The 22,929-nt window shown below is 38.6% G+C and overlaps 1 protein-coding gene across 8 annotated transcripts; it reads left to right on the top strand.

Moving 5' to 3' along the window:
- The first annotated feature begins 710 nt into the window (after positions 1–710).
- On the top strand, positions 711–21,406 carry LOC143026358 (NAD-dependent protein deacetylase sirtuin-2-like). 8 transcript variants are annotated; one of them, XM_076186613.1, is made up of 9 exons: positions 711–900; positions 7,052–7,155; positions 7,371–7,573; positions 7,780–7,882; positions 10,123–10,349; positions 10,841–10,964; positions 15,081–15,273; positions 17,184–17,379; positions 20,864–21,406. In XM_076186613.1, the coding sequence occupies exons 2-9, from the start codon at positions 7,071–7,073 to the stop codon at positions 20,915–20,917; spliced, it is 1,185 nt and encodes a 394-aa protein (XP_076042728.1). In that variant the 5' UTR covers positions 711–900; positions 7,052–7,070; the 3' UTR covers positions 20,918–21,406. The 8 variants fall into 8 exon arrangements, with proteins under 8 accessions (XP_076042728.1, XP_076042725.1, XP_076042727.1 ...); XM_076186610.1 differs by having other exon boundaries at positions 764–900; positions 7,380–7,573; XM_076186612.1 differs by lacking the exon at positions 711–900 and adding an exon at positions 971–1,086 and having other exon boundaries at positions 7,380–7,573.
- Positions 21,407–22,929: the final 1,523 nt, after the last annotated feature.

Genomic DNA, 22,929 nt, shown 5'->3' with positions numbered 1-22,929 from the left:
TCACCACGTTCTAACTTTTTTATCAACTCGAACTTATGTGCAACTGTTAAATTCACTCTTTTAGGATTTCCCACTCTATCCAGAGGACATGGTTACAGAACATTCTGTGCAAAATAACTTAAACACATTCTTGTTAGCTTTTCTACTCTTTATCCACACGACACGGTTATAGAAATAAAGTGCAAAATCACTTAAACACACTGACACATAAAAATGGGGGCTAACCATGAAGGTATAAGCAACAGGTGTGGTTACACTATAGTAAATGAGGAGACAACCCTACCAACTAATGGTCAATTCGCGAAGCAGCAGCTCGTGTTCATTGCTGCCACAACTCCGTCCGCAGCACGTGGAAATTACAGACTGAGTCGGCTGCAACAGATTCCGTCCGTTGCTTCCTTTAACCTTAAACGAATGTCCGCTAAAGCGAGGGTTGAGTGTACTTTCCCTCTGAGAGACCACTCGGCACATCTACCACACCTGCAGCTGTTCAGAGTACCGTCATCGTAACCACAAAAATTCAAGGTGAATTGATTGTGCATTATGACACTCTAATTTTTACTGCATAGCACTGCTGGGATCTAGTCTGATGTGTAATGTGTTGGAACTACATCCACAGTGCGAAGATAATATATATTGTCTTACTTCCACAAGTTAAACAAAGAATTAATCTGATGTATTTGGACTATATGATACGAGATTCTATAATGTATCGTATTTGTATTTTGGTGTAATACCAATAATTGTTAATATACAAAATACCCACAATAAAAGTAAGGCCGAAGTTGAACATCACAATGTAAACATAAACAAAATACGTCATGTTGCTGTCTGCTGCCCGTCTGATGCTGTCGTTGCAGCTGTTTGCAGAGTACCGCCACGTAACCGCAAAATTTCAAGGTGAGCTGGTCGTGCATTATGAGCACCCGATGATATATGCCACATGTTCACAAATATCTGAACTCTTGAATTATGTTTTGCCGGAACTGAAACACTGTTAATGCGGAGTCATCATAAAGTTTAAAGGGAAGTGCAGTCATGTGTAGTGTGTGACCGTCTACAAACCCCAAGAAAACCAAATAACAGGTATTGTTTTTCATAATCTAACATTGGCAACTCACTGTTCTCCCGACCAGACAGTTGAACCTCGGCTTTACCCTCAGGCCCAGGCAAGATGTAGATCAGACTTGTTATTGTGCCATTGTGGGAGGCTGCCAGTGCAGTGCTTTGTTTACTGAACTACTCGGGAAGGTATAAGATAAATAAAGCATGACTTCAGACTTGTTTGCTTGAAACATTTGTTATTAATACATTTGCCAAACACAATAAATCATATTTTGTTTAAATTTCTAATATTTTTGGTTTGAAACTGAAAAGGAATGATTGAAACACTTAGATTAAGTAACTCAAAATTCTGCAACATAACAAGCTCAACATAGTTAATGATGTAATTGTTAGTAAAATAATCAATAGTTTATTTATGCAACAGTATAAAACAAAGTTTTAAAAGCTGAGTGAAAAGTGAATAGTTGGAAGGAAGTAGTGCATTCCATTGTGCATCATCAGCTGATGGATGCATATTTGACTGAGATTATTCATAAGAGTGAATTTTGAGTCTTCATTACATATGAAAAAAACAGTATAGTTATATTCATCTGGAATCAGGTAATGTGTGGGTATTAATGTAAATTTAGAAATATTTGTGGTGAGGTGAGTTTTATTTTATGGATACTAACAAAGTATACTAATGCTGGTGACATGATTTGATATACAGTATATATACTGTGTAAGGTATACACATAACATATCTAATGGAATGTAATGTACAACTTTTGTTAATTTTTTTTATATTTGCTGTGCATCTTATATGTGATGTTATGATTTCCTAAGTGATAATGAATTCCCCAAACAGCCATCAGTACAGATTACCAACACCGATTCCAACTCTAAAGTAGATATGTTAATGATTAATCAAGCATTGCTTCTGACCTTGGCAGTGGGTGTGGGGCTTGTCATTTACATAGAGCCAAGATAAAGGGATAACAAGCTGGTATGGGATGGCTTACTGGCTACCTTCCTTTTCAGAGGGAAGAAGTCTTTTAGTATATAGATAAATTATGATTATTTTTATTACTATTGTTGATATTATTACTGATTCCTCTGTATTTTTTTTTAGAAGTGTACACCAACATGATGTAGCAATAGGAAATTAAGTATTGATTTTGTAAATTTTAACAAGTTAATGTAATGTATAATTTTCTTGGTTGGAATCAATAACAAAAAACATTGCTAAAAGCAAATACACTACCAAACAGAGCTGTGATGACAAGTTCAAGATGCCATGTTGTCATTTGTCCAGTTCCATCAATGTCGGCTTGACGAAGGCATTGATATTATATACTGGGTGTTCTCCCACTTCAAGTGATGTCACCACACTAAACATTATTAAAAGAGTGTTATGGAGCTGAGCTTCATGCTTTTCTTCAAGCTATGAAACTCCTCTATGCCCCACAGTCCAATTAGATGCCAAAACTGGCCATCAACATTGCCGATTTAATGAAGCGGCCTTGCTGTGGATATGCTGTGTCTTGCGACACTGCCTCTGACCCAGGGCAGTGGACAAGGTGCAGGGATGACCCGTCATCCGAAAGGTGCTAAGATGAGAGGGAGGGTGGAGGGATGTGGAGTGTATTCAGGGATGGAATGGGTGGGAATGATTTTATGCCTTTTCCTTTTTGGCTACCTCCCTTGTAAGGGGGAAAAAGCCTTGGTATATGTATATGTATGTAACATCCCTGACAACAATGTCCCTGATGACCTCTAGAATTACAGGTACCGCATTATTAAATACAGGTTAGGTTTGATATTTATCATACTTTAATTTCTACGACCTCTGCATTTATCAAAACAAAGATGGCATCTCAGGCAGTCATCATGGCTCTATTCATTAGTTTATAATTTTTAGCATCTTCTGTTATTGATTTCCACCAAGAAAAACATGTTATATTGATGTATTATAATTTACAAAATTAATATTTAACTTTCTATTGCTATATTTCATAGTTGTGCATTTCTAAAGATTTACCAATTTCTCTTCATGTGATCCCATACCAGATTCAGTGTACTCTCCTAAGGAGATCACCTAACAATAATAACGTAGCACAGAATTTAGAAAGCATCTATGAACACCCAAATGTACAAGAACAGTGGCTAAGGCAAAATGAAATGGAGGCCTCCCCTCAGAAACTATCACTGCCATTGCTTTCCCCAGACAACCATGAATCAAGGAAATATTTAACAGCAAAACTTAATGGTCAACATCTCACACTGGACACAGCCCTAAAATCCTAGGCCAGATTTTTTATACCTGTCCTTCAGTCTGCATATCAAGGACCTTCCAGTGAAAATTAGCAAGAAAACAAACAAAGATCAGTAGCAAGTACATCAGAAAGTCATCTCAGTTTGCAAGTAATTCATAAGAACCACTCATTTATACCTCCCTCACATGGATCCCTATGGTAAAAAAAAACAAACATAGACACCCAACAAACCACACAAAGTAAAGCATTAAGAATAATAACAGGATGCACTAAAATCACCTAATAAAAAATAGTTACCTACAGAAATCAAAATTCTCTCTGTGGAACAGCACACAAAAATTACAAACACAGTTCTGTGCAAGAGCTCTCCATCCTTCCCGTCCATCCCATTACATAACATGAGCACAATCAACTGGAAAAGAAAGAAAAAAAAATATATATATATATATATATATATATATATATATATATATAGATATATATATATATATATATAGATATATATATATATATATATATATATATATATATATATATATATATATATATGAAAGCATACTACTCAAATATCACACTGTCAACTGCACCATAACAAATCCATGATCACAATTTATCTCCCCCCCCCTCATCCTCCACAGTTCCAAACAACTTTAGGCATAACCTCAGCCAACTTGTCACTATTCCCTACCTTATCCTAGGTGGTGATTGCACCCCTGAGTTGTTGGCCTGGTATGTCAGCAACAACAACAAAGACAGAGGGCTTGATCTGTAGACACAACTTGACTTATTGACCATCATGAGCAACACCCATAATCACACACAAATCCCCATCAAGCCCTCCACACCCCCTCCTATCCTGACATCACATGTTCCCCGTGTAATCCCAATAAATTCTTGGAAAATAGTTGGAGCCCTTGGATTTAATCACCTTGCAATCATCGTCACCAAAACCCGATACACCCCAGTTGACCACAGATATACATACACCAATTACAAAATAGCAAATTGGGAAGCTTTCACTGAAGAGACAACAAAATTTTGATACACCAGCTTGATCATATTTTCTGTGGTTATTAGTATTCAGTGGCAGAGATCAAGTAATATAGCTATAACTTTATATTTTATAACACGAGTATTGTGATGCATCATCAAATCATTGTATATCAGGCAGGTGCTGTTCGCGAGAATTTGACTCGCTTTGAAGAGGTTAAGAGGTCATGCAAAGAAATTAAGGATGACTACATGTCTAAAGGATAAGAAAATTCATTTACTGTAAATGCATAAATATTTGGAATAACTTAGGTGATATAGCCCATGCTTGAACAATACATGAATTCAGATTTAAATATGATGATTGTAAATCAAGAATATAGACTAAGTTGGAACTGTACAGGAATTTGAGGATGGGTATAATAAATTGGAGAATTAGGGACAGGACACAATGAGCATTGCTCCTTTCCTGTGTACTACAGTTAGGTAAATATATATATATATATATATATATTCATAACTACAGTACTACTTCTCATTAACGGACTAAAAGGGGGGTAACGGTGTCCGTTGATGTGAATAATCCGTTGATTTGGAGTGGTTTTTGGGTGGCATAGTGATTGCACAGCACTAAACAACAGCACCAAAAACACCGAAAACACCGCAAACACAGCTAATTAACGTCCGTTAATGAGAGGTCTCACTGTATATATATATATATCTATCTATATATATATATATATATATATATATATATATATATATATATATATATATGTATAATTTTCTTTGCCAAATGAAGATGGAAGACATGGGAGTTTAATGTAGTTCCTTCAACCTTCAGTCAATTCAAGGTCATCATCTAACCACAAAACAGCACATTTAACGTACCTCCCCATGGAGGTGTAGCCCCAAAGGGGCTGGTGGCTGCTCTCTGAATTGGTCCCCGAAACCTACTCTATTTGGCGAAATACTTCTGTCCAACTATCTTCCACTCCCTTATTCTTGTTTATTCATATAAGATCTCAGTACCCCAGTGGCTACTCTTCCATACCTTTAAGTTGGAGACATAGAAACCAACCCAGGTCCATACACACTTCCTACATGTACAAAATTAATCAACTATGCACACATCCATCAAATACAACCATGATATTCCTAGCTCCATCTCATATAAACTGCATTCTCCAACACAAACCAGTACACAAAGAATTGGAGGTGCAACTATCACACAACACATGCATCGAAAAAACACCAACACTAAACGTATTACAAATAAACATATATGGAATCACAAACAAACACACTTGGAACTGATTCATTTCCTACATGAACACAGCATTCACATAGCTCTAAACTAAGAAACAAAACCAACACCACAATCTATATTACTCATATTCACTGATTATGCAACAGTAAGGAAAGACAACACATAACACAAAAGTGGACTCATAACAACATACCCTTTTCCATCCCCCCAAAAAGAAAAAAAATACAGATACCACAACAGAAATAATCTCAATCCAAACACAAAGAAAACAACTTACAGCATTACAATTATTTACATACCACCCACTACATCAACTCTTCCCTCCCATAGCAACCATCAACAACTCATCTCACTGACAAACCATATACTGGCAGGTGATCTAAACACACATCAGCCAATCTGATTTAAAATACAAACAGCAGACCAAAGAGGACAAAATAATAGGATAATTCCCCAACCTAAAAATAATAAACTCTAGCAGTTACTTCACTAGACAACCTACTCATCATAACCAACAAGCAGTGTTCCCTGACAAAACAATGGGCTCACCCTTCCTACAAACACAGACATCATGGAAAACCATACATGACCTTCCCTCAGACCATTTCTCAGTAAAGTTTACCATAGAACTAAAAGAGAAAATACAGTCTGCATACAAGGAATCATTCATAAACTATAAAAAAAAACAATTGGCAAGAATACACAAAGGATACAGAGAAAAATTTAGACTGACATAGACCAGTTTCTATTTTTACATACAGTAGTGTATTGAATAGCAACAACCATACTGAAGGTAAGTAAAAGAAGCAACAGGAAAAAATACATTCCCAGCTAAACACAAGAGTTAGTCATCCTTAGTAAAAAGAGAAGACTAAATAGCAAACATTTAACATAACAAAAAAAAAGAACAACTACAGCAGTTAAACAAAAACATTATTAAACTAATAAACAACATTCAGAAAAGAAACTGAGAAAAACAAATATAGAAGGAAAATGGATAACAAAAAATTGTGGAGAGTAGTATAAAATAAATGAATAGGTAAATTTTCCCCCAACCCATAAATTAATCAGAGCAACTCAAAGGAAATTACTAACAGCAAAACTGCAATGTAACATCATGAGCAAATACTTCTCTCAGACAAGTTGCAAACCCAATTCTCCAGCATATAGTAAAATAGATAAAGAATCAAATCAGACAAATCCCACAACCCCTTCACTAATAGAGATGTAGAAAAGTGCAATAAAGAAATAGTAAAAATCCCGTGCCAAACATCCACCTAAAAATACCTCTGCCCCCAAACAACAGAAGACTTATTTGATATCTTCAGTCACTCGTGATTGCACAATAAGATTTATACATATTTATTTTATATATATATATATATATATATATATATATATATATATATATATATCATATATGTATATTTCAATATTTAGAGGACTAATGAATACTGGTTTCCACTTGCAGAGAAAATCAACTAGAAAATATGGCTGACCAGAAGGAAGATGTTAAGGGGGAAGAAAAGGAAGAGCTTCATGAAGCTGCTGGTGCAGGTTCAAAGACCACCTTAGGTATATATAGTTCCTAAGTAGCTTTTGGCACATTTCAAAAGTTCATTTTAAAAATGTAAAAATTCTTGTATGTCAATATAAGGAGTAATTATGAAGTTTGACCAAATTTAGTAACACTTTTAAGGGTCATTAAATAATTTGTGTTTTAGTGGAGGTAAATGAGTAAAAAATAGGTAAATGATGAAGCTCCTTATAGTTGCTTAATTTTTTTTCAGCTGTTTCAGATGAGGTGGAAGGAGCTGTAGGGGGTAAGGACACCAAGAGCTCATTTCATAAAGGTGAGGATGAATACGATGATGACGATGATGATGACGAAGATGATGGCTATGAGGGTGAGGACAAGGAAGGACTTGTGGACATGTTGCAGAATTTCCTTATGACCAAACTGCATTTAGGAGGAAGAGATGATGAACCACCTGTAAGTGAGGTTTTTTATTAATACACATTTATACTTTGCAGAGATGAGAGTTTCGGTAATCACTTGATTTACATATATGTGTCATGTTGCAAATTTCCCATATCTATCATTGATATTACATGTCATAAAATAAAATATCTTTAGATCAGTCATTGAACAGGGAAAAATAGTACTTGTGGTTTACTTATGATATATTTTCCATATAGGTCCTGGAGTCTGTGACAGTTGATGCAATTGTAGAGTACATGAAGAGTGATAAATGTAAAAACATTATAACCATGGCTGGGGCAGGAATATCTACTTCCGCAGGTAAGGAAATGGAATGGGCAGATCATGGTGTTTTAAACTATGACAGTATTTAGCCAATATTCAGGTTCACAATAACACATTTGAGTGTGTTAGCTGCTATTTTTCCACCACATTCCTGCATTACTTTGCTTTCAAGAAACCTGTGAGCCCATGATATTTGGTTATAGTCTCATTGAAACCACATCTCTAGGTAGGGGTGAAGTAATTTAATAATATTTGTAGGTGTGAATCAATGAGATGGGATAGGACTAGGCTTCCTACTCTTTGTAGCCCCAAATGGGACATACCCAAAAAAGGCAAAGGCATAAGAGGGTCTGGGATTTTTCCAGCCAGAACCCTAAGGTCTCGTAATGTACGTGAATGCAGTACAGATGGGAGTAAAAGGAAAGAGATAGGCATTATGTTTTTGAGAAGAAAGATGAATGTTTTTACATTGAGTGAAACTAAGCTGAAAAGGAGGGGTGAGTTTTAGTTTGGGAGTGTAGTTGGAAGGGTGTCAGGAATGAAGAGAGGAGGAGGGAGAGAAGGGATGGATATACTAGTAAGTGAAGAGATAGGTAAGCATGTGGTGGAGTGGAAGGAGGTTAATGTGAATGAAAGTGAAACTGGAAAGGGAGATGTGGGTCTTTGTAAGTGCATATGGGCCTGGTAGTGCTAAGATGACCCCCTAGAAACAAGGCAGCACCTCTTTCTCAGCTCTATTGTATGGGAAGAAAAACTACATTATCTTATAAATATACAATAGCTTAACAGATATTTACTGCATACTTATAGGTTCATATATAAGTATATCAGCAATTATTATAGTAGTTATTGCATCTTCAGTAATGTCTGATGGAAGAGACAATCAGTATGATAGTTCTACACTGCTGATAGTTGTAGTAAGATAGCACTTGTTTAACAAACCCATAATTCAACAGCAGTTCTCTACTACTGCAAGTGAATTATAACTTGCAGAGTAATCCAGTTTAACTAATCTTAATTAACCTAACCTACCCTACTAAATAAGTCATTGGTATTGTCAGTAAGTCACTGCAACACTTGTCACATGCTAGTCCTGGTTCGAGTCCTTGGCCGTACCACTTTTCAATTTCTGCATGTTGGCCTCTGCGGGTCTCCCGATGTCGATGGCTTAGAATTAAAGTGTGTTGTGGTTGATAGAAATGTAAATCTGTTCACTGGGACCCATTCAGATTTGAAGTGCCCCAGTCCTTTCTGAACATCTCATCTCCAGGCACTTCTGTCAGCAATGACTGCCTCCCACATCTTGAGATTGATTGTAAGTGCCCAAAGGTCATGTTTGCAAGTGTCTTTAAAGTGTAGCTGGGGTCATCCTGTTGTCCTTTTCCCTGTCTCCAGCTCTATGCACAAGAGATCCTTGGGGATGCACCCATCTTTCATGCAAGTGACATGCCCCAACCAGCACGGGCATCTCTGTCTCTGGAGAGTGAACATTGATAGGACCCTTGCTCTTTCAAGCACTGTGCTGTTGGATTTGTGGTTGTTTCATGAAATGTCTAGAATGCACCTCAGGCAGTGCATGTGAAAGGCACTGAGCCTTCTCTCTTGCTGAGAACGCAGGGTCCTTTCTTCACTGCTACAGAGGAGCATGCTAACCACACATGCCATATAGATCTGGGCTTTAGTGTACTCTGTCAGCTTGCTGTTTGCACAGGCTTCCTTTGTCAGCTTGGACATTGTTGTCACAGCTAATATATATTTGTCTATTTATATGTGTGTTTGTGTGTGATTCACCATGGTCTTGGTTCACGTGTTGGACTCGTGATTGACAATTATTACCTTTGCAGATGAGAGATCAGAGCTCAGATATGATTGGTCTATGGGTAATGCTGTCACCTTATAAATGCACACCCAACTCCCCACCCACAAGAGTTGGAGTACCAACTTGCAGCACAATGATACTGAAACTATTTCAGCCCTGGACAAGGGCAGGGATGACCCGTCATCCAGGAGGTGCTAAGATAAGAGGAAGGGTGGAGGGGTGTGGAGAGTATTCAGGGATGGAATGGGTGGGAATGATTTTATGCCCTTTTCTTTTTGGCTACCTCCCTTGTAAGGGGAAAAAAACTTTGGTATATGTATGTATGTATCCTCAAACTTACGTACAGTTCAAACTTAGTTTGTATCCTAAATTTCAAATTATCATCTTTGTGTGTGTGCATGTGTATTTGTATGTTATAATGTATAAATTCTAATGTATTATAATTTTTCCCTCATAGGAATTCCAGATTTCAGATCCCCAGAAAGTGGCTTGTATGCAAACTTGGCCTCCAGTAATCTGCCATATCCTGAAGCCATTTTTCACATAAATTTCTTCAAGAGTAACCCAAAGCCTTTCTTTGCGCTTGCAAAGGAACTTTATCCAGGAACTTTTGACCCAACACCGTGTCACTTATTCATTAAACTTCTTCATGATAAAGGCCTTCTGCTTCGTCATTATACACAGGTTGGTTTATTTGATTTAAAATTATTTTTACGTAGAATTTTTTTTCCTTATATAGTAAAAGAGTAATGAATATGTATGACAACCATGCCAATTAGGTGATTAAGAAGATAAGACTTACTCATTGTAGGAAAATTGCTTTGATATAGAGCCTTTATTGTACAGCTTTTGATTATTTTTACATTGAAGTTATACACCTCTCTTAATCCAATACTCACCAACCACATCTTGTGCAGATGTTTGGCCTCAGGACATAAACCCATTTTTTAAATTGGTGGTGTTTTATGTCCTGAGCCAGTTCCTGAAGTGGGTTTATGTCTTGAGCCCAAACGTCCCCACAAGTGGCAGTTTGTTAGTGTTGGATTAAGAGACCTAGGTGTATAGTATTCTTGGTACTCAACACTTTCTTGTGTTTAAGATAACACTAACAAAATATAAGTTATATTCTTGCAAAAGCTTGGACTCCAACTAAAATAGGAATTTTTTTCATAAAGAATATTGACACACTGGAGTATGTTGCTGGGGTGCCAGTGGAAAAGATGGTAGAAGCACACGGAACCTTCCGCACCTCTCACTGCCTCTCTTGCCAGAAGTCATATGATCAAGATTGGATGAAAGGTTAGTCTTGCATATTTCTTATGATTCAGGGAAATCCAAATAAGAAGAGCATAAATTCATCTGGTAATGGTCCTTTTGGTTTCAATAATCCAAAGTCTCAAGGGTGCTTTAGCCGTCATTAGGTAATTTGAACTACCTCTGACATAGTTGCAAGAGATGGATGTATAGTCTGTCTATTTGACCAGAGTTGACCCTCTGCAGGGGGGACCAGTGATGGGAACATACATGTGGTGGTCATACAGGATAGGGATCAAAGAGAATCATCTCTCTGCTACCCATCTTCTAAACCTATGAACTCCCTCACCTCCATCTAGAGGTGTTGTTGTTGTTGTCGTTCCATAGACCGTCTGTCCGAGCAGTCCCGTCTCCCCAAGGAATGCCACAGCCAAAACTGGGTTTTCCCACAAATCCTTTATACAGTGTATGTTGTGTTGTTTGCGTGCATGATTGTGTATAATGCAGTCTTCCATTATGTGTTGTATGGTATGGGGTGAAGTGTTACATCCTGGGCAGCTGTTCACAATGCAGTCATCCAGCCTCTTCTGGTAGCTTAGAAGTGCTGGGTGGTGGCCGCACCACAGTCTGGCCAAGTGGACTCTGTCCTTTCGTGGGAGAGAGGTATAGTCCTGAGGGGTTCACACTCTCTCCAGACTGGGTCCAGGATTTCTGCCAACTTCAGCAATACTTGTTCCACTTTTTCAAATAAGTGGTGACTGCTGTCCTCCTACTGTTATAAGTAATTGTTAGAGAAATAGTTGTACACGTATACAACACTGACATGACAGTTTGGCCAATGAAAATGGAAACAATTCAATGTTTTTTCATAGAGACAAGGGCCTTAGGGCAGTTGCTAGTTGCTGTGAGATTACAGGTTTCCAATCAATGAAATTCAAGGCAATAGTTATTATCATTATCTGCAAAGCAGTGTATGGTTTAGCATTCCTTCTAAATACTGCTTCCATTTTCTTTGACCAGACTTTCATATTTTGAATCAATCCATGAATGTATTGCACCTTTACCTCAGTTTTTCCTCTTTCAGCAACTTTTCTTTCATTCCATAAATCTCCAAGGTTCCTTCTACTCTGTAATACATTTTTTCTAAGTTCATAAAAGCCAATTCACAAATTTTATTGAATGGAGCACTGAGAGTTATAACTGGATGCACCAAAACCACCCGTATTGGACATGTTCAAACAGGGACTAAAATTCTTCCCATAGAATACACACATTACATACACACAGTACTACCTCTCATTAATGGACTAAAAGGGGAGCAACAGTGTCCATTGATGTGAATAATCAGTTGATTTGGAGTGGTTTTTGGGTGGCATAGTGATTGCATGCACCAAACAACAGCACCAAAAACACAGCGAAAACACCGCAAACGCAGCTAATTAACGTCCGTTAATGAGAGGTCAATCTGTATACCAAAGGCTTTTTCCTCCTTACAAGGGAGGTAGCCAAAAAGAAAAAGGCATAAAAACCATTCCCACCCATTCTACCCCTAATACACTCCACTCCCCTCCCCTCCACCCGCTACCCTCCCTCTTATCTTGGCACCTCCTGGATGATGGGTCATCCCTGCATCTTGTCCACTGCCCTGGGTCAGAGGCAGTGTCGCAAAACACAGCACATCCACAGCAAGGTTGCTTCATTAGAATACCAAATGAAAATAGATGGGAACACAATCTGTGCCATAACCCTAAACACCACACACCCTTCACACTACATTTCACAAACACCAACAACGAAACGCAACAAAATAACTACACTAGCATCATACTATTCAAATATCTATAACAACCTACCACTTGTACCTCACAAAACATCCACACAAAAATACATACACTGAGATCACTAAACAAGCCCTTCAAAACAGGCAAGACAGACAAGACGGAGCCACCAAAGATATTTATTTGCTTCCCTTGTGCCAAGATAAGAGGGAGGGAATAAGGTGGAGAGTAGGGGAGTGTAATAGGGATGGAATGGGTGGGAGTGGTTTTTATGTCTTTGTTTCTTGGCTACCTCCCTTATAAGGGGGAAAAATGCCTTTGGTATATGTATGTATGTATGTTACAATTTACCTCCACTCTCATTTCTTCCATTCCCTGATACATAACATAAGGATGAAGGAGGCTGCAAGAGACCATAAGGCCTACACTAGGTAGTTCATGTCCATTACCATCTATCATCCCCATCCATAAAGTTATCTAACTCTCTTAAGACAGTCAATATTTTCAGATTTCACTACATGGTTACTAAGTCTATTCCATTTGTTAACCACTCTGTTGGTTAACCAGTTCTCCCCTATATCTTTCTTAAATCTAAATTTGTCCAATTTAAATACATTGCTATGAGTCCTACCTTGCTGTCTTATTATAATGACCTTATCTGCATCACCCATGTTCAAGCACTTGACCCATTTGAATACCTCTAATAGATCACCCCACATTCTTCATCTTTCCAAAGAGTACAAGTTAAGGTACCTAAGCCTGGCTTCATAGGGTAGATTTTTGAGCCCATGTATCATTTTGGTTATTCTCCTATGTACTGATTCTAGTGAATTAATATCCATTCTAAAGGACAGAGACCAAAACCATACTGCATAGTCAAGAATGGGTCTAACTATCGCCAGATAGAGTTTAATAACTGCATCTGTGCTTTGGTTTGTAACCATCCTAGCAATAAATCCTAATGCAATACCTAATCACAAAAACCTATATCTCCCATCCAGTTGAACCTCTGCCCACATTATCCACGAAGACACTTCCTTCCACTCCACAAACTTTCCTATCTCATCACTTACCAGCAGGGCCAGTCCTTCCTTCCCTCACCCATCTTCAACTCCCATACATACATACATATACCAAAGGCTTTTTCCCCCCTGACACAGGAGGTAGCCAAAAGACAAGGCATAGAAACCACTCCCACCCATTCCATCCCCTTCATACTCCACTCCCCTCTACCCTCTTCCCTCCCTCTTATCTTGGCACCTCCTGGATGACAGGTCATTCCAACATCTTGCCCACTGCCCTGGGTCAGAAACAGTGTCGCAAGACACAGCACATCCACAGCAACTCCACTCCATTAATTCAGCGAACCACCCTCTCTGTCCCCTCATACAGAAAAGGAGAAGACAGGGAGAAATCCCTTCAGGCTGTGTCAATTTATTTCTCATACATAGTCCCTCTTCAACTTGGTCTCACTTAATGCTAACACATCCATCTTCCCTCATACAAACACACTGCCGGTCTCTTCCATTTTACTCCTGTCTGTGCCACAACCACATATATTCAATGACCCAATTAGTAGAATTCTGGTTGGAATCTTCTTGGATCCTCTTATGCCTTGACTTTTCTTTGGAGGAACATACAGAGTGGAGGATCCCTAGACCCATCACTATATCCCATTTAGTCACCATTGACAACATCTTTAGGAAACCCAGTGGCAGAATTCTTTTTCTCCACCACAACTTACGATATGCTCAGGAGGTTATATTTGTTTGGAGCAGTGTATGGATCTGGATCACAGATGTTGATGAGGACTAAATTGAAGCACCTTGAGTAAAGAAAACAGACTCTTGCTTTCCTTCCACATCTATGAGAAACAGATATTTGGTCTCTCTCTCTCTCTGTCTCTCTCTCTCTCTCTCTCTCTCTCTCTCTCTCTCTCTCTCTCTCTCTCTCTCTCTCTCTCTCTCTCTCTCTCTCTCTCTCTCTCTCTCTCTCTCTCTCTCTCTCTCTCTCTCTCTCTCTCTCTCTCTCTCGCTCTCTCACTCTCTCTCTCACTTGTACATAGAAGTAAATTAGTCAGATAGCATGAAATTAAATGAGATTCTGTCTGTATATCAAGATGTTTTTGCCCCTTTGTAAGTGAGGTAGCCTAAATGAGATTCAAGTAATCTAAATGTAATGGTAATCCAGGAGGAGTCAAGAAAAGAGGGAGGGAGGGGTGGTGAATGGTGAATGGGAGAGGAGAATGTGGGGATGAAATGGGTGGGAGTGGATTTATGCCTTTGACTTTGGCTACCTCCTGTGTAAAGGGGAAAAAACCCTTGGTATATATATATATGTATGTGCCACAAGTTTCTATATTTTGGAATCAATTATTTTTCAGATCAGATATTTGCTGATAAAATTCCAACATGCACTGATTGCAATGACTTGGTCAAGCCAGACATTATCTTTTTTGGTGAATCCCTTCCATCAGAATTCTTTGCACACATGCAAGATGATTTTCCCAAGTGTGATCTCCTCATCATTATGGGAACGTCTCTTACTGTTCAGCCATTTGCCTCCTTGATTGACAAGTAAGATATGCATACCAATATTGTTGATGTCTTTACTTCACATAAGATTAAGAAATTCAATTGTAGTATCTTAGTAGATGTGCACCAGTTTATGTCATAACTATTTGTAACATGTAACTATGTTATAGGAATATTTTTCAGTAATTTGCTTCATTGTTTTACAAGTGAAATTAACATGAATGCCATTACAGTTAATACGTTTTTTTTTAATTGTGAATGAGAATTTGAAATCTAGTGTCACATCTATGTCATTTTATGCCCTGGCTATTTCTAACACTACTTTGTGCACCTCAGTACACAAAAATTGTATTTAACAGTACAACTATTAAATCGTCTGTGTATATAGAACAATAACTGGTAATTGTGATCAGTTCTGACATAACTGATATAGAATAGTTGTAGTATTAATTCCCTAAGCCAAAGCTGTTTTCCATTTGGCTATGCTGTTGGGTCATTAAAATAATATGATATAGGTTAAGACATTGTTGTTAGTATGAGTATTCCAATTATTGCACATGGTACTGGAGCCCTCACAGAAGAAAATATGATTTGGTCGAACATTACAGAATTTCCTCTTCAAAGAGAGTTCGGTCAATGTTTACAAAGGACTTTTTGAAGTATCGGAATTTAATGTAGTATGTTCTTACTAACCCTGTTGGTAGGGGAGAAAGAATATTGCCACTGAGTATTCTCAATTGAGTCATAAAAGGCGATTAAAACAGGATGACGGATAGGACTAGGCATCCTACTCTGTATTCCTAAAGGGTACATTCCTAAAAAAAGCAAAGGTATAAGAGGGTCTGAGAGGAGTTTTCCAACCAGAATCTTAAGGTTTGGATCTTTTAACCCCTTCCATACGGTGCCGCACACGTAGGCGTCATGGGGAGCGAGTGTATTCGCGAGGCTGCCATATCGGCGTCTTGATTATATTTATTGTAGTCACCCCTCCATAATGACATTCTTTCTAATTCTTTTGTAATCGCATTTTCTATGGTTATCAAAATTCACGGGTGAAGAGAGAACAATCGATATAAGCGGTGACTATATTTTATGATGCGAGTATTATTACGACATGTCGTACGGCTGGCATTGGCTGCTGCCACCGAGATCTAAGTCCATGACGCCTACGTGTGCGGCACTGTATGGAAGGGGTTAATGTACATGGGTGTGGTACATGTGAGAGTAAAAGGGAAGAGATAGGCAGTATGTTTGTGAGAAGAAAGATGAATGTGTTGGCATTGAGTGAAACTAAATTGAAAGGGAAGGATAAGTTTGAGTTTGGGAATGTAGTGAGGAGGGTGTTGAAAGTGAAGATGGAGAGAAGGGGTGGCTATACTAGTAAGTGAAGATAGTAAGCATGTGGAGTGGAAGGAAGTTTTAAGGTTAATGTGGATGAAGGTGAAACTGGGGAGGGAGATGTGGGTCTTTAAGTGCATATGGGCCTGGCAGTGAGAAAAAGGGAGGCTTTTTGGATAAATCTAAATGGGTGCATAGAAGTTTTACAGAGAAATGTCAATATAGTGTTATTGGGAGATCTCAGTGCTAGAGTAGGTGATGAACCAATAGACAGAGTGCTTGGGAAGTTCCAGTTTGAGATCTCATCAGGTCCTGAAGCTTTTGTCACATCCAGTGATCTCAAGTGATTGACTATTTCCCTCATATCCACACTTATGTATTCAAAATTGCTTTCTTTCTCCCAGCAAATTCTTGTATAGTCATTTCTAGCTTGTTTGTAAGCCTCTTTTGTTTTATTGCATGTGTTATGTATTTTTACCTAGTTGTATCTTGTAGGTAGGGGAGCTACGCTCGTGGAATACGTCCACTAACGTGCAGTACATTCTATTTTTTACCGTTACAATTAAGCAATGAACTTGTCTGTCTCAGAAGTAAAAGATGTAAACAAATTTCAGCGTTCCTGCTAGATGTCCACGACTATTGATAAATCGAGAGAAGGTTGGCTCAGCAGATCCTATGACAGCACTGCTCCATGGTCTCTTTGGTGGTGGTGGCTTGCTTCTGGACTCCCCCAACAACAAAAGAGATGTGGCCATGCTAGGAGACTGTGATCCAAGTGTTCTGCAACTTATTGACAAGCTTGGTTGGAAGGTACCAGAGTTCCTCTTTTCTTTTAGCCCACATTGCTACCAAATGTATGTCCATAGAAATGAATAGAATAACCTGGTGGTAGCTAGAATGATAAGAATAAATAAAAATTCCACACAATACAAAAGGGATTATAAGAGTAATAGTTGTCTTGATTGGAACTGATTACAAACGTAATGACTCACAGTAATCAGCAATAGTCCATGGATTCTCCAAGATGAGAAGGAGAGAGAGGTGGTGGATGGGAGTGGAATTATGCTTTTTGACTTTTGCTGTGGATGTGCTGTGTCGTGCGACACTGCTTCTGACCCAGGGCAGTGGACAAGGTGCAGGGATGACCCGTCATCCAGGAGGTGCTAAGATAAGAGGGAGGGGGAGGGTCGTGGAGTGTATTCAGGGATGGAAGAGGTGGGAATGATTTTATGCCTTTCCCTTTTTGGCTACCTCCCTTGTAAGGGGGAAAAAGACTTGGTATATGTATGTATGTATGTATGACTTTTGCTATCTCTCTGGTAAGGAAGAAAGAGCCCTTGGTATGTATATATTTATATAAACTGGGGAAGGAGATCAGGGAAAGATTTAATTTTTGAAGCAACCCATGGATAGTCTTCCAAAACATTTATCACTCAGGGAATAGATTAATTACTTGTGGTGCAGAAGTGAACATTCCCATATTCTCTTCTGCTTCCCGACATTTCCCCCTTATCTTCTTAGTATCATGTATGATTAACTCAGTAACTAAGCCATATTCCAGTTTATAGATATTGTTTCCAACATCATTGTGATGTTCATGAAGATGTGTTTTTAGGTCATGTAACATTTCACCCATATAGGACGTGATCCCTTATAAGGAATCTTGCAGACTGGCGAGTTAAGCACCATGTGAGGACGGAGCCTTTATTTGTACGACATTTCGCTTATTACAGCTTTCTTAAGTACAAAAGCTGTAATGAGCAAAATGTCGTACAAATAAAGGCTCTATCCTCATGTGGTGTTTAACTTCCCAGTCTTGTTGGCAACTGTTACTTTCATGAAAATCTTGCAGACACCAACTTTGATGACTCCATCCTTTTTCCTCTTTCACTTTTATAAATTCTTTTATTGTTTTGTTGGTTTGGCTTACCACTTCCATGGTGCTAACCCTTAGTAACCAAGCAAGAGGGGTGGCTCTATCACTGTTCAGTAGTAAAATTGTAATAGCTGGTTCACTGCACTGATAACAGTTGTCCATCACTCTTCTCTGCCTTTCTCTTGCACAAATTCTAGGAATTCCATTTTCATAAACACTTGTTATATGTATTGGCATTTGTCGTCTATATATTCTGCTCTGCAAACCCAAGTGATTTGACCTTTGGGAGCTTTTAGAAATCACTCATCAGTATTGAAATATCAATTTAGTTTATTATGGAGGAGGTGCCAAGATACGAGGGAGGGTAGAGGGTGGAGGGGAGTGGAGTGTATTAGGGATGGAATGGGTGGGAATGGTTTTTATGCCTTTGTTTTTGGCTACCTCCCTTGTAAGGGGGAAAAAGCCTTTGGTATATGTATGTATGGAAAAATAGATTTATGGCTCTTCCACTCCTGGACACATTCCTCATCAAACAGAGTAACCAAGTGAAATCCAAAATGTATAGGCAACTTACAGACAGAGATTATTTATTACATTTTCACTCCCACCACAATCTAGAATTCAAAAGAAGCATATTGATAAGTTTCTTTCTCTGAGCAATCAGGGTTTTCAGTACAGAATGTTTATATAAAGAATATTAGTACATACATATATATACCAAAGGCTTTTTCCCCCTTACATGGGGGTAGCCAAAAAGAAAAAGGCATAGAAACCACTCCCACCCATTTCATTTCCCATGTATTCCACTCCCCTCCACCCTCCTCCCTCCCTCCTATCTTGGCACCTCCTGGATGATGGTTCATACCTGCATCCTGTCCACTGCCCTAGGTCAGAAGCAGTGTCGCAAGACACAGCACATCCACAGCAAGGCCGCTTCATAAATTCGGCAACCCCCCCTCATGCAGAAAAGGAGAAGATGGGGAGAAATCCCTTCGGGCTGTGTCAAATTTTTTTTTTCATACATACTTCCTCACCCCCCATCCCCTACCCATTCCCCCTCATGCATCACAGCCTCATCTATACACAACCCTTCTCCATTCACCCCTATCTTCTGTCCTCTCCTGTCCTTCCTCCATAGACATTCCTCTCTTTTGTAATGTCCCTTTCACCTCATCCATGCATCTCATCCTAGGACGCCCCCTCATATTCACTCCTTCCACCTCCGCCTTCCACACTTCTTTTACTAATCTTTCTTCACTCATTCTTTCCATGTGTCCAAACCATCCTAATACTCTTTCATCAACCCTATCTCCCAGCTCCCTTTCCACCCCTGTTCTCCTCCTCACCTCCTCATTTCTCACTTTATCTAGCCTAGTAACCCCTATCATACTTCTCAGACATTTCATCTCAAACACATTTAAACTCCTTCTCTCTTCCTCTCTCATGTTCCATGTTTCTGCCCCGTACATTGCTGTTGGCACAATCACTCCTTCTTATAACCTCCTCTTAGCATCCATTCCCAGATGTCTATTTCTCATTACACTTTTTAATCTACCAAGGCATTTACTCGCTTCTCTCAATCTACATTCTACCTCCACCCCCACTCCTCCCTTTCCTGTCACATTCGCACCCAAGTATCTAAAACTATCCACGTCCTCCTGTTTCTCACCCTTAATGCTCACTTCCAGCCTTCTGTCACTCTCTCCCCTTAGTACATTCAAAAAAAGAGTGGATGGGGTAAAGGGGACATCAGGTACAAGAGGAATGTCTGTTAGCCAAAGAGGAGAGAGTGCAAAAGATACAAGTGACTGGAGAGTGGTTGTAAGTAAATGCAGCCTAAAGGAGTGTCCTTTGCTCCATAAGGAAATTGTGGGATTAAACAAGCTTCAAAAGTCAGGCTTGTGGAGGTGCCATGTCTCAAGGCATTACTTCTGACCCAAACAACTTGACAGAGGACAAAGGTGACCCTTTATCCATGAAATTCTAAGATGAGAGGTGATGAAGTATAGGTTTTGGGTGGGTATTGTGTGTGGGTGTGTATTTAACCAGAGAATTTATGGTTATCCTTGAGGACAATATTGTGCTGAAGAGGTGTCATAGAGGTACATATACCATACATATACCAAAGGCTTTTTCCCCCTTACAAGGGAGGTAGCCAAAAAACAAAGGCACAAAAATCATTCCCACCCATTCCATCCCCAATACACTCCACTCCCCTCCACCCTCTACCCTCCCTCTTATCTTGGCACCTCCTGGATGACGGGTCATCCCTGTCATAGAGGCACTAGAGATATTTAAGGAGAATAGTACAAAGGAAGGATAGCAAAAGTTAAAAGTGATCAGTATTCTTTTTCAAGTGGGCTGAGCCCCTTTAGCATGTGTATGTGTGTGTATTATAATCACATTTATATTTTTCAGGAGGATTTTGAGAAGCTGCAACCCGCTTCGAAAGGGGCAAAAAAGGAAGACTAAACTGTTTCCTTTGGATCATATTGTGATATTGTTATAGCATTGTATGTTATGAATATTATAGATTGTTATTCAGAATTTGTACTGAATGTTAGATATCTCCATGTAGATTTCTCCAGCATTATGATGAAATGCCACTTCCCCCCTTGTCCTCAGTTGTTCCTACGCTTGAATAATTTGTGTGATCTTTAGTATATATCTTGTTATTGTTTTTTGTACTGAGCAAGTATACAAGAATTTTGAATTGTGCAGTTGCAGAATATATAGTATTCTGTGGTGTAACTGAATTTTGTCTATGTTAATGTTTTTGCATTAACACACTATAAACTATCCAAATTTTGCTCTTTAGACCTGCATTTTTTATGGTAAATCACAAGTTCCACAAGTACATGTATTTTGTGTGCATAGTATATGTGTACAAGTGTTTACTTTTGCACTGGAAGAGGATATTTTAGAATGAAGGGTGAAACCATTACTTTTACACATGTAAAATTTCCATGACAAAATGAATATAATTCCATTTTATTGTTATTTATGAATTAAGTATTCATGAATATCAAGAGAAAGAAACACTTAAATATTTCTTTTGATACTAGCTACTGTAAGTAGTTAATTCTTTGTTTTGATAGTAAAGTATAGACTTTGTATAAACTGCCAATTTTTTACTAGGCTTTATGTAATCCTGCACTATGTATGTGTATGTATATACACCCCATGTAAGGGGAAAAAGCCTTTGGTATATGTATGTATATACCAATGGCCTTTTCCCCATAATAAAAGGGCATTAAGAATGTGAATCCAGCAAAAAAAAAAAAAAAAAAAAAAATAGCGTTCCTGCAGTAGTTCTCTTGATAAGTAACTGTAGGAGTGATAAACCTATCTAGTGGTGAACATTTTGCAAAGTACTAATCGTAGTATCCTAAAACTTCTACAGAAAAGTATGTTTTTCGTTTGACAAGTTTTGTCATTCTTTATAGTTTGAACAGTGTCTACCATGGATATGTACTACTTGACTACATGAATCCTGTGTAGCCTTTTGTCAGTTATAATCTTGTCAGTATTCAATGACCGTCATAAAAACTAGTGCTGCTGATAAAAACTGAATTTCATTTTATTGTAATTATAGCTTTAACAAAATAGTAATGTGCGATTTCTTCAGTATGGTACTTGAAAGTGATAATTTCGCCTTCGTATATATGTATATATATATGATATGGTTTAACGTCACAAACTCCCCCCTACTTGAAAGCTAGGGCAGTGCCCCCCCATAGATGGCTGGCTTTGAGTGTGGAATTTAATGAACCATGCCCTTGGTTCAAGTTCACCGGCGGCAGGATTCGAACCGCCATCCCCTTGACCTTCGCCACAAGTAACAACGCCCTAACCCGCTCAGCCAGCGAGCTTCCTATATATATATTGAATCCTCTTTTGCCATGACTATTTGGAGGAGAAAAATACACAGGGAGACTCGTAGTCTCCTCACCCTGTCCCATTTCAGTACCTTTAAGACACACATGGGAACATGGTAGTGCCATTTTTCTCCCCCCAACCACAGGAGGATACGGAAAAAAGAGGCAGAAATTAAGAAATGGTAAAGGATAGATTCAAGAAAGCAGAAGAAAAAAATGACATTAATAGATAAAAAAAAAAAAGGCATATCATTCCTGTTTGTAGAGTATACAGTGAGTCCTCCTTATACAGTAATTCTTTATTCGGTAAATTCACATACATACATACAAGGCTTTTTCCCCCTTTACAAGGGAGGTAGCCAAAAAAAAAAATATGCTACTTCCTTTGTAAGGGGGAAAAAGCCTTGGTGTATGTGAATTTACCGGATAAAGAAGTACTGTATAAGGAGGACTCACTGTATTCTCTTACATAGAGAAATGACGTGTGGCTTTAGTTTGTAGGATTGCCCAAAAATGTCCCTAAGGACTGTACATTATTTGAAAGTCTTAATTGATTACATAAGGGTATCAAAATTCGACAAGGTTAGGGCGGTTTTCGAGGCATCG

The sequence above is a fragment of the Oratosquilla oratoria genome, chromosome 6 (genome assembly GCF_046742065.1).
Source record: "Oratosquilla oratoria isolate Oo_2021 chromosome 6, ASM4674206v1, whole genome shotgun sequence".
NCBI lineage: Eukaryota > Metazoa > Arthropoda > Malacostraca > Stomatopoda > Squillidae > Oratosquilla > Oratosquilla oratoria.
This window is presented reverse-complemented; position numbering and strand designations above follow the sequence as displayed.